Source organism: Pinus tabuliformis, chromosome 4_1 (assembly GCF_031772625.1).
Source record: "Pinus tabuliformis cultivar Carrire ecotype Pingquan chromosome 4_1, CPIR1, whole genome shotgun sequence".
Classification (NCBI taxonomy): Eukaryota; Viridiplantae; Streptophyta; class Pinopsida; order Pinales; family Pinaceae; genus Pinus; species Pinus tabuliformis.
In genome coordinates, this window is record NC_142303.1 from 354,803,458 (window position 1) to 354,817,010 (window position 13,553).

Below are 13,553 nucleotides of genomic sequence, written 5' to 3' on the forward strand. Positions count from 1 at the left end.
TCCAAATGCTTTAAGAAGATGGAGTCTTGGAAGCAGCAATGAAGAGGCATAACATCCATTTGGAGCACTCTTCAACTTCAAATTCATCTTGAGGAATAGCACTTTCTGCATGTGGTTGTCAAGAATCTCAGTTTAGTTAGGCAATAAACGTATCTTCTTCATCTCATTCTCATGAGTGGCTCATTGATTCTGGAGCTTCTTATCACATGGCCAAAAACAAAGCCTTGTTTTCTTCTTTAAATGATTGTAACACCAAAAATATATATGTTGGTGATGATAGATCTCTTATTATTGTAGGGACTGGAACTATTCATCTAGACAATGGTCAATCTAATGATGCACTATGTGTTCCAACCTTATCCTGCAATCTTTTATCTATATATCAGATAACTCATTCAGGGGCCATTGAATTTTCACCTCACGATGTTGTAATTAAGGACCTAAGAGATCCTACATAGATTTTAGCTACTGGCATTGTTGATTATTCTACAAGGTTGTATAAGTTTAACAACTTTGGGTCATCATCACTTCCCTCGGTATTTGTTGCTCATAATGATGAAGTGAGCAAACTTTGGCATGAGCGATTTGGTCACTTAAACTATCGCTCCCTTCAAAATCTATGTAAAGAAAAAATGGTGACAGGTTTTCCTATGGTATCTTGCAGAGATGGTGTTTTTTCTGGATGTGTACTCGGAAAACATCATCGGGATAGTTTTCAAAAACATGCCTCTTGGCACGCCTCATCTCCTTTACAGCTTGTGCATAGTTATTTTTGTGGTCCACTTCCAGTTGTTTCATTCTCTGGCTACAAGTATTTATTAACTTTCATTGATGATTTCTCCAGATGCACTTGGGTATACTTCTTAAAACTCAAGAGTGAAGTATTTAACATGTTCTTGGCCTTTAAGGCCTTTGTTGAGAAACACTCTGGACATCAAATTCTTAAGCTAAGATCTGATAATGGCAGAGAATATGTTAACAACAAATTCATCAACTTTTGCACTGAGCATGGAATTGAAATGCAACATACTGTTCCATATACTCCACAACAAAATGGTGTATAGTTGAAAGGAAGAATCACACCTTAAAGGAAATGGCTAATTGTATGCTTCAATCTAAAGGACTTAGTCTTAATTTTTGGGCAGAAGCAATTAACTGTGCAAATTACATAGTAAATTGCACTCCTACTAAGGATTTAAAGAATATCACTCCAAAAGAAGCATGGAGCTCAATTAAACCAGATGTAAGTCATTTTTGTGTTTTTGGAAGTGAAGCATGGGCCCATATTCCAGATGAAAACATAAAGCTTTAGAACCTAAGAGTGAAAAATGTATTTTTGTTGGATATTCTGAAGATGTCAACGGATATAGACTTATTCCACTTAAGTCCAAAAATGTTATTATTAGAAGAGATGTAAAGTTTGTTGAAAATATATCGGCCTACGAGCCTAGTTCGACGGATGTGCCACCTCTCTCTATCCCTTCTACTTCAAAAAACATTTCTTCTTCAGATGATGACAACGAGGATGACAACCCCCCCCCCCTTCTCAGGATCCTGCTTCAACTCCTTAGCTTCCAAAATGGGTCTGTGCTACTCGGGATACAATGGGTGCTCTTGCAGGTGATCCTATAGATCAGCGACGCACATGTTCTCAGTTCGATAGAGCCTCTTCTTCACTAGCTCAAGCTTCAGTGAATCATGATCCTGACACCTTTGAAAAAGCTTCAGGCCATCCAGATTGGGACGCAGCTATGAATGAAGAATATCGTTCATTATTAGAAAATGATACATGGGATCTTGTTCCTCTTCCAAAGGGAAGAAAACTTGTTAGATGTAAATGGGTTTACAGAATCAAGTTTGGACCAGATGGAAAAGTTGATAAAAATAAAGCTTGTCTTGTTGCCAAGGGCTTTTCACAAGTTGAAGGCATTGACTATACTGAAACCTTCTCCCTTGTTGCTAAAATGAACTCTATCTGCCTTGTTCTTTCCCTTGTTGCCTCTTTCAAGTGGGAAGTCCATCAGATGGATGTTAAATCTGCCTTCTTGCATGGGGACTTGCATGAAAAAATCTATATGGAACAACCTCCGGGATTTATACAAACAGACTCCAGAATTGTATGTCGGCTTAAGAAATCCCTTTATGGTCTCAAGCAAGCCCCTCGAGCTTGGTATGCCAAAATGGATAGCTTTCTTTTAGATACTGACTTTTCTAGGTGTCATTCTGACAATACTATCTACACCAAGAAAATGGGTAAGTCTCTTATCATTCTTGTTCTTTATGTTGATGATATTATCCTTACTAGTAGTGATCCCAACCTTATAAACCATGTGAAGTCCAGCCTTAAAAAGAAGTTTGAAATGACAGACTTAGGACACTTGCACTATTTTCTTGGTCTTCAAGTCTTGCAATCCAAGTAAGGTATTTCCCTTTCCCAGTCCAAGTATGCCTGTGATCTTTTATGCCACATTCACATGGAAGACTGTAAGCCAGCCCCTTCTCCCTTTTAGTTTGGATCCAAACTTTTAGTCACTTGTACTTCCCTGAAGTTGATGCTACCTTATACCGTCAACATGTAGGAAAAAAATTGTATCTAACCCATACACGTCCTAACCTTTCCTTTGTTGTTGGCCTTATTGCTCGGTTTATGCAAAACCCCCTTGAAAGTCATTGGAAAACAACTAAAATAATACTTCGTTATGTTCGAGGTACAATTTAGTTTGGGGTTCATTACAGTGTAGAAGCATATCCTCTATTAGTTGGTTTCACTGATTCCAATTCGGTTGGTGACCCTGATGATCGGAAGTCTATTGCAGGTTATGTGTTCACTCTTGGTTATGGACCTATTACATGGGCTTGCAAGAAACAAAGTGCTATTTCTCTTTCTTTAGCAGAAGTAGAGTATCGTGGCATCGTAGAAGCTAGTAAGGAAGCCTTGTGGCTTCGTCAGAGTTTGGCTTTTAGTAACAGCATCCAACTACACTTTGGTGTGATAATCAAGGTGCCATTCAACTATGCAAAAATCTAGTCCAACATCAACGAAACAAACGCATTGAACTGCACATGCACTTCATCAGAAAGCTCATTCATGACCATGTTCTTGAAGTGCAATATTGTTCAACCTATGATCAAGTTGTAGACATCTTTACAAAGGCTCTCACAGAGGCAAAATTTACTAAAATTCAATTTATGGTTGGAGTTCAGGAAGTTGTCACTAAGGAGGGATAGGCTCTAATGCCTCCTTCCTTCTCCTATTGTGTCATATGTGTACATCCTTCAATCCTATCCCAAGTTGTTCTTAAGGAGGGATGTTAGGATATTCTGATACATAAGAAATAGTTAAGTATAACTTAGTCTAGTGTAGAGTTAGGTAAAGTGTGTTTCTTTACTATGTAATTTTGTAACTTACAATCTGACGGTCACGATATGTTCTAGACATTAAGTGATCTAACAGTTCATTCTCTCCTCGGTATTACCAACACTTGATCCGTGGCTTAACACCCAATTGGTCCATGATCTCTATTTAAAGAGCATGGAGGGTCATTTGTAGGGTGACCGTTCATGAGAGAAGCTTATGTAATTTTTCTTTCTTTTATTAATAAATTGTCTGAAGTGGCCGCGTTGGCTTAGGTCGTGGACTGTTTTCCTCTTTGAGGGTTTTAACCATTTCAAGAATATTAGTGTATTGATCTGTGATCTGTTTGTGAGCGGTATCCTTTGGTATTCTATCTGAAGAACTTACCCTATAAATTCCTACAGTTGTTTCAAACTCTTTGAAAACCCATTTTTTCATGATCATTCCAAGCATATTGATATCCGATATCATCATCTCAGATATTCTGTATTGAGGCGGATTATGTTGTTAGGGTACATTCCCACGGAGGAGAAAGATGCTGACATTTTGACAAAGGCATTGTCAAGATGTAAATTCAAGTATCACAAAGACATGATCGAGATAGCTGATAATCCTTTTCTTGTTGAGAGGGAGTGTTGAGTAATGACAACAATAAATTTCAGTTTAATTTGTCCTGGAATTAAATTGAGAATAAAAATTAAATTCTATTCCCATAGCAACTTGTAAATAGTTAATTAAGTTTAATTAACTTAATTAACTTAGGAATTTCGAGTTGGAAATCTTTCTGAAGTCATGTATATGTTGTCCCTATATTTTAGGGGTCTAGTGTGAGTTAATAGTGAGTTGTAATTAGCTAACTTAGTTTATTGAGTTAAGTTCAGTTAAATTACTTCCAAACTATTTGTGGAACTAATAGAGAGTTAACAGTCAATTGGTGCACTAATGCATTCACTAGTGCTACTCCAGTTAACTGAAGATTCCCTAATCAGAAACTCATGCATGTTGATTTTGAGAAAGACCCAGTTGAGACTAGAGTGAAGGGACAATGTATAGTTGTATGATTCACTGATTTGTATAGATCATGCATGTAATCAGGAACTGAACCTAGTGTGGATTGCACAGTTTTGGATGCATTGGATTCTCATTAATATGGGTTATTCATCCATATGAATTATGCAAGGAAATAGGGGCTTAGAGAGTTGCAGAACTGGCTAAGTGTTGGCCAAGAGATTGCTTGTGAGCAGAGGATTGATTATACTGAGTGTTGGGATTGTTCTTCTGAGAACAGGCATTATATTATCATCTTGGGTTTCTAACTTAATGCAATACATATAGTGGGGGTTTTTCGCTGAGGCTTTCCCCGGATACTTATTGTGTTATGTGCCATTGATTTGTCTTCCTCTTGCTATTATTGTTTTCATCGATCTATTGGCCTCCGCCGATTGATAGTAGAAGTAGATTCTTGTCTCGTGCTTTAGTAAATTGCATGAGCTTGTGAATCTACAAGATTTTCTACAAATAGATCTAGAGTTAAGATGGATCTATAATGGTTTTAATAAAACCTTGATTTAATTACTTTGGGAATATTTTTAGTAGTCATGAGGATAGAAGGTTTAGATATATCTCAAAAGTAATTATTATATTTTTCCTTTTAGATTTAATTAAAAAAATGTTGTAAAATTAAAATAAAATAAAATATTTTGATTGTGAAATAAGTTACGATTTCTCCATGTCTCCCTCTCTCTCTCTCTTTTCCTCGTCTCTCCATATATCTCTCCTATCCTTTTATCTCTCTTCTCTCATATTCTCTCTCCCTCATAGTATCTTTGTCACTCCCTCTCACCCTCTATCTCTCTATGTGTTTGCTCTTTCTTCCCTCTCTCCCCCTCCAAATCATCTCTCTCTCTCTCCCTCCCCTCCTCTCTCTCTTCCTTCCTCTCTCTCCTTCTTTCTCCCACCTCCCTCTTTCTCCCCCCATCACTCTCTCTCTCCACCATCCCCTATCTCTCCCCTCCTTCCCCCCACCTCTCTCCCTTAAATTTGATTCCATTATATTGTGTTGAATAAAGCTTCTAAATAGAAAAACAACTCAAATGGTTGTAAAGTATTAAAATTATACTTTGGATCAATCATGTCAAAGAAAATAAAATAACAAAAAACTTAAAAGAATTATGCACTATCTTTCTTGTATTATTGTTAGTCACATAGCTTGTTCTCATAACTTGGATACTTAGTTAAGATGCATCTATGCTGGTTCTTAATAATATTATTTATATTATATCAATTTCACATCGTTATATATAAAAGTATTCTCATCTTTAATTTTATTAAAACCTTGATTAAATTTCTATGGGAATATTTTTAGTAGTCATGAGGATAGAGAGTTTAGATATATCTCAAAAGTAATTATAACATTTTTCCTTTTAGATTTAATTAAAAAGTGTTATAAAATTAAAGCAAATAAAATATTTATAAAATATTTTAATTGTGAAATAACTTATGGTTTTTGGGCATGTGGTATTAATAAGCCATGGTTTTGACCCATTGTATTGTAACAAATCCTATTTATAAGTTAACAATATCCATAGTTAAGTGCGGGTGAATATCTATGGTTAAGAATCTCATCATATTGTTATAAAATATTTTGATTGTAAAATAAGTTATAGTTTTTGGGCATGTGATATTTATAAGCTATGGTATTGAGCCATGGTATTATAGCAAAACCTATTCAAAAATTCATAACAAAATAAAAAAATATAACAAATTGAATTTTATTATTTTTATTACTTTAATTTTTTATTATTAATTGATGCAACTTTTAAATGTTTACACTAATACAAACTTAAATTAGACCTACACATGTTACACCTACACATTTGTAGAGCAACACAATAAGTGTTTAAATAAATATAAATTATGTTTGGTGAATAAAATAAGGGTATATATTATAAATATATATATATATATATATAAAAGAGACCAATTCAAAACAAGGATAGGAACTACTAGACATTTAGTATAAACTATATTGATTATTTTGAAATTGTTTTAGAAAAATTAATAGCAAAGTTCTTAAATTGATTTATGGCTGTAAATAGCAAAGAAAGAGACAGTTAATGGGTCTCAAATCATATTTGAAACATGATAATAAGGAAGGAAAACACTTTTTGAAAAATGATTTTTTTGGATACAACACCACAATTACTATTAAACCAATATAAATTATGTTTATTGAATAAAGGAAGCGTATATATAAATATATATATATATATATAAAAGAGAGACCAATTCAAAACAAGGATATGAAATACAAGACATTTAGTATAAACCATATTGAAAATTAGGAAATTATTTTAGAAAAATTAAGAGCAAAGTTTTTAAATTGATTTATGGGTGTAAAAAGAAAAGAAAGAGATGGTTAATAGGTCTCAAATTATATTTAAGACATGATAATAAGGAAGGAAAACACTTTAGAAAGATTATTTTTTTGGATATGACAGCATAGTTAAATTTAGATAGGATACAAATGGAATATTAAAAATTGATATTAATAAATGAATAAAGAAAAAAAAGTTTTAAGGATTCTTATATATAAATTAGTATTAATAGTTATTATAAACTAACTTGAATCCATCTTAACCCATAAACTATATCTATGTTAATTAGAATATATTACGTTTTATTTAATTAAAAATTAATAAAAATAAATTATCATAATAAAATTAATATATCATTACTTAGAAAATTTCAAAAAATATATCAAAACACCCTCTGTACAAAGAAATGATCAACAACGATGTGTAAAAAGAAAAATCTAAAAAAACTGAAACATTCCACCACATATAAAATGAAAATCAAAACTAATAAAATCAGTGTACAAAGAAATAATCAACCACGGTGTGTAAAGAAAAATCTAAAAAGACTGAAACATTCCACCACATATAAAATGAAAATCAAAACCAATAAAATCAGTGCTTCGAATTTTTTAAAAATATATCTAAATAGCTATAGCACACACAAATTGGTCATAAACAAGTTGAATGAAAGAGGTACAGAGGTTCAATCGTTCCATCATCTTATCATTGATGAGTAGGGCTGAATAAAATAATTAATTATTATAAAATTTATTTCCCAATTGTTTTTAGTGTGATTTTTTTGATTTTTTTTATAAGTATTTTATTTTTTATAATTTCACAGTGATTTATTGAAATGATAAGTTTGACGTGGAACTCTTGCACAAGCAAAATGTTTTAGAAGTTTTTTAAAATGCTGAATCTAAATACAGTTTAAAAAACACTAGTTTAAATAACACAAATCAAAATTTCATATCAAATTTTTTAACCAAATTCCAACATCTAGGAAAAAAACAACGAATTAGACTGAACTTAATTAACCATTGCTCGGAAATTTTAAAATAATATATCGAAGCATCTTCAGAAATTATCATAAGCATATTCTGGTACATGCCCCCCTTCCCAAAGATCTCGGAGCATATTCTTCAACATCATTTCATTGTACTGTGGAAATAATTTTTCGTTTCCAAAAGGGAATATTCAAAACTTTTACCACGACCAGAACCTTCGGGATGAAACTGAAAAACATTTGAAAACAAAATTGTGATTTTCGTTTGCAATTACAGTGAAGCTTATGGAGATTTTCAAACTTTTACCATTACGAGAACCTTTCTGGGATGAAACTGAGGAAACTTCTAAAGCGAAATTGTGGAAGAACGCCCTGAATGGCAATGAAATTATTACAATTTTTACAGTAAATGACATTAGCAGACGCAGTAAATTTTAATCCTTTAAACCCACTAGGACAAATTCCAAAAAAAATGATTTAGAATACAGCTGAACACTCTGATAATGAGTACCTGCTTGAAAGACTTTTTAGTTTGGTTCTGTTACAGAGAATTAGGAAGAAATTGCAGATCTCGATCTGAGAATGTCCTGCATCTTAATTACAGAGAAGACCATGGAATATAATTCCACTACAATCAACTTGTAACAGCATGATTGGTTAATGTATACCAATCATGCGGAGGGCTCCTGCAATTTGCTCAACAAGACAAGACCTGGAGCGTCTTTCAGAATCTCCAACTCCATATTCAGCACTTTCATAAAACTCATTATCATCTTCGTTTTCATGGTCACCAAGGCTGAACAAGAACAAATCTTCCAAGCAATTACTATTCTCGATTGGCATGGAACTTCCTGCTTTCATAAAAGAAGAAGACAGTTTTGCAGGGCTGATTACTTCAACGGGTGATGAACCTAACATCCTTAAATCGAACAGCCTGTCATTAAAACAATCAGATACACAAATTTGATTGTCAATCAACTGTACGCTGTGCAATGTGGACATATTTCCCACAGGGAAATTTAAAGGCTTGAAGAAATCCCTAGGATCCCACAAGAACATTGAAGCCTTTTCCCTTCTGAACATAATACCGTTCAATAAAAATCCAGGGCTATTCCCAATATGACTTCCCACAATTGCATAGTCATCTACCTTCATCTTATTCAGGCATTTACCAAACTCAATATCCCACAAATGGAGAGTACTGTTATCAGTAGCTGTGCATGTTGATGACAAACCCAGATTCAATGCAATGTCAACAGAAGACACAAGGTCGTCCTGGAGAGGGAGGAGCTTCACAAGACTTCCCTTTGCGCTGTCCAAGACCTTAGCCACATTAATGTCTGGGACTAAATATTTTGAAAATTTGTCAGAATTCAATCCAGGCTTTCCTGTACAACAATTCCAATTGGAACCATAACCCAACCTCAAAGACTGCAGCCTTTCCAACCCAAACTGAATTTCAAATGACACAAGCCTTCGCCACACACCTAAGTCAACACAGTTATCTAACAAACATGGTCCAGGCTGTTTCCCTCTTGCTTCACCATCATTCATAAAAATCGAACTTCCTTCACATTTTATCTTACTTTCCACATCATACATAAAATCTGAAGAAAAATCAGTCTTACCTCTGTCATCCTGCATAGTCTCCTCCATGTTTGTGCATTCACTTTTACCAAATTCATCTGTTGGGCAGAGCTTCTCATCCTTAGGAACTCTAATTAAACTTTGAGGCAACCAATCCATTTGTTGTTCTGAGGTGGGTGATTCTAGTCCCACATCTGCAAATCTGAAAGTAGATGGCACAGATCTGGCAACAGACAATGATGATGATTTCTCTATGAAAAACATCATGTTTGTCTGTAGAAAACATGCAGAAGCAGCTCCTATACAATTATCCATTGACTCTACAGAATTGCAGAGCATTGAGCTATCAATGGTGGAATAACTATTTCTTCTATTTTCAAACCTCCTTGTGTATATACGTCTCTTATTCAGACTCTCTCCTCGGTATGTGAAGAGATGCAGATCATCCAAACACATATTTCTGCATATCCTGAAATTATCATCAGCGAAGGCACTGTTATTCTTTATCTTTGCAGTGCCATTGGAAGAACAGGAGAAAGAGAAGGAGCGCAGCATAACCCTCACCTAGGGCATCCTCTTCCCACCATGAGAACCCAGAATTGAACCCCTCCAGTCCTCTGGATCCCCAATCCCGGTGAACTGAACAATGTAATTAAAACCAAAACTGACGTACTCCAACAACTTCTAGGCACTTCTACAACCCTAACTATTGCGTAACCCAATAAATCACTCAAGGGCCCAAAGAATTTTTTCTACCCATCATACCAATAGTAATCAATCGCCATCAAATAAGTGTTTGTCCTAGTATGCGATATGATGGTTGAAAAAGGCACCCATATCTCTACCTTACGAGAGTCACGCACTCCACGGTATAAATCTATATCTTCAAACTGCATGTAACTTGCCATCGACCAATGCCGGGTGGGCCCCAAGTCGTTGGCCTTGGATGCGAGAATCATACCGGCCATATGCTTCTGAGGACCCAAACACATGCCGCACCATTTCTTAATCCAATAACTTACATAACTATATTTTGATTCCCAATCACAAGCATTCGTGAATTTTCCTCTCCCCGTCGAGAGGTACTGTGACGTAGCTTGTCCGTTGGGTTGGTTGCAGATTCTCCATGCTTGGAGTTATAAGCTTTGAATTTTATGGGAGGGGTTAGTTGCAAATTCTCCATGCTTGGAGTCATAAGCTATGGATTTTATGGGAGGATTTGAATTTTATGGGAGGGATTGAGGGTGTGAGTTTAGGATTTGAATTTTTTTGGGAGGGATTGAGGTATTTTGATTAGGATTTGAATTTTATGGAGGCATTGAGGGTGTGAGTTATTTTGATTAGGAATTTTATGGGAGGGATTGAGACTCCGAGTTATGTTGATTAGGAAGTTTTTAGGGTGAAGAAAAAAGAAGTTTGGTTAGAGCTGGTCAATTGCAAAAGCATGACTGATTTTGTAGGGATAAAAATTGTCTTACCAGGTCTCAAGGTTTGACTGAACTTCACATAATCAGATAGCTCAACTAACCTATTTTAGAGTCATTTTAGCTTAAAAAATAAAAATAAAAAGTTAGAATTTTATGGGAAGTAGCCTAAGGAGACATTGTTTTGGCTTTAGTAGATTTTTCAATTCAATTTTGTCTAAAATTCCGTTTGAAAATGAAAAAATATTAATTTTTTTTTTTTGTGTAAATTTACACACACAAAAAAAACCTTTTAAAAAACAAAATAGTACAATATCAAACCAAACAGTGATATGCAGTGTTGCTACTTAGTACCTGCATCTTATGTTAAATTTAATTAGTACATGCGTCTTATGTAAAATTTAATTGATAGCTAATTTAGATTAATTTAAAGTTTAGAGTTAGAAACCTCCAAAACCATATATATATAAAGTATGCTACATAGCAATCATAAACCCTAATTTAAAATAGCCTTACATATAGTATCATATTAACATCAATATTTTTCATATAAAAGACAAAAAAAATAAATTAATTAAACATTGTCTAAATATGTTAATTATAAATAAATTATATTTTAAAAAATAAAATAATTTATGCAAATGAATTAATTTAAATGAATATTGTAACTAAAGAATATGTTGTTATTTATTTTATACTAAATCCATTATCAATTATTAATTAAAAAATTAAACTTTCAAATTAAAAATAATATAATATATGATATGAATGATTATATTTATTGTCCTGTATATTTTTATTAGTAAAATTATATAGTAAAAATAAATATTAAAAAAGTAAGGTGTAAAAATAAATTACTCAGTATAAATATGTAAATTTGATAGCTATACTTTTTATTAAATATTATGACGCTTGCGTATAAGATTTTTAAAAAGTGAGGTGTAAAGATAAATTAGTAAGTATAAATATGTAAATTTAATAGCTATACTTTTTATTAAATATTATGACACTTGCGTATAAGATTTTTTTGATTTTTTGTTATATATATATATATATATATATTATTTTTTTCTTACACTTCAATTTTAAATACCATCAAACTAATCATCATTTCATGTAAATAAACCAATCAAAAAATAGAAATTCTAATTTAACAATTTTAAAAGTTATTTTTTATTTCCAAACTATTTAATTTAATATTTAAATTTTTCAAATAAAAATTTCAAAACTAATTAAAATTAAAAAAAAAAATTACTAAAAACAAAAACAATTTAAGTTACTACAATATAATAAAAATTATATAACAAATATCATCTCTTCTCTTTATACATATTGATTTTCAAAATTTTAATAATAAAGTATTGATTTTCAAATTTTAATAATAAACTATCTTTTTGAACGAAAATTTTGGCCTAAAATTTACACCAAAATATAATAAATTTATGTACTTACCTACTCCATTTAAAAGTTCTGAAAAGTAAATTCTACTCCTCTCCAACACATTCCCACACATTGACACAATCCCACACATTAACGATACCTTGTCAGTACACCTACTAAATTGAATATTTTTTTAATTCAAACACTTATGCGAACAATTCAGAGTTATCCAGTAAATTGGATAATTGTTTTATTATTCAGATTGCGTATTGTTTGCCAGCGGGGACTATAATCGAACCTTGGAAAGTTGACGTGTCCTACTGCCAACTGAATTACAGCTGTCAACTCATTTGTCCATTTGTCCTTTTCCGATTTCCCATCGGATAACGTGTGCTCTATGCGTGTGACGTGACGCTGACGTTCTACCTTACCACACATTTATGTCCAGCAAAGGTTGTCTTCTCAACTTGCACGGTATTAATGTGAAGGGACTTCTAAGAGGATATGACCGTCAATGACTTGTAAAATTAAATAAGAGACCAACTATACTTAAAGGATCCCCATAGCATGTAATCCCCACAAGGTATTTGTGAGTAATCCATTATATGGATCATTCAATACACAACAACTCTTAGATGCCATAAGATATGCCATTTAATACCCATGAGTTGTCTCACTTAAATTGTGGATGAAGTGAAAAATTGGATCACATCTTTATAGATAAGTGAAAAATTGATCATATCTTTATATTGTTAAATAGTGAATCTATGCAGGTGAGGATGGTTTTAGATAGAGGAGGACTACAAAGTGAGTCCATCATCAGGAGATGCGACAATAGATAATCTTTAACATTAATGATGTATCCCAATGCTATGTTCATTAATATATATATGCGGGTTGTTAAGGAATGATGTGAGAAATTAGGTCGGTTTATTTTATTTTAAATTCATTTATTTTATTATTATTATTATTATTATATATATATATATATATATATATATATGATGATGATGATGATGGTTAACGTCCACTGAGACCAAATTGGTCTATCGGACCTACAATTTTCTTAGTTTTTACTTGTCTGGCTCCTCGTCTTTCTTGGCGAGATTGGTGTTGTAGCTTTCTTTCTTTTCTCTACAGTCTTCCAACTTCCTTTGTCTTGCATCTCCTTCATCTCTTCTGGTTCTTGGGACATTGGTGTCTTAGCTTCGCGATCTATGGTCGGAGAAGTTTGGTTTAGGAGATCTGCTTTGTTGTTAAATGAAGATTTATTTTCTGCGGTATTTATTTATTTATTTATTATTTTTTTTTTATTAATTAATTTATTATTATTATTATTATTATTATTATTATTATTATTATTATTTATTATTATTATTGTTGTTATTAATTAATTTTTATTTTTTTTAATAATATCATTTATTATTATTATTATTATTATTATT

The 13,553-nt window shown here is 32.7% G+C and overlaps 1 protein-coding gene across 1 annotated transcript; it reads right to left on the minus strand.

The window, feature by feature from the left end:
• Positions 1 to 7,803: 7,803 nt before the first annotated feature.
• On the minus strand, positions 7,804 to 10,000 carry LOC149175743 (uncharacterized). The gene is made up of 2 exons (XM_089419740.1): positions 8,229 to 10,000; positions 7,804 to 8,089 (listed from the first exon to the last, which is right to left on the minus strand). Exon 1 carries the CDS (start codon positions 9,857 to 9,859, stop codon positions 8,375 to 8,377), a length of 1,485 nt encoding a protein of 494 aa, XP_089275866.1. The 5' UTR covers positions 9,860 to 10,000; the 3' UTR covers positions 7,804 to 8,089; positions 8,229 to 8,374.
• Between the last annotated feature and the right edge of the window lie 3,553 nt (positions 10,001 to 13,553).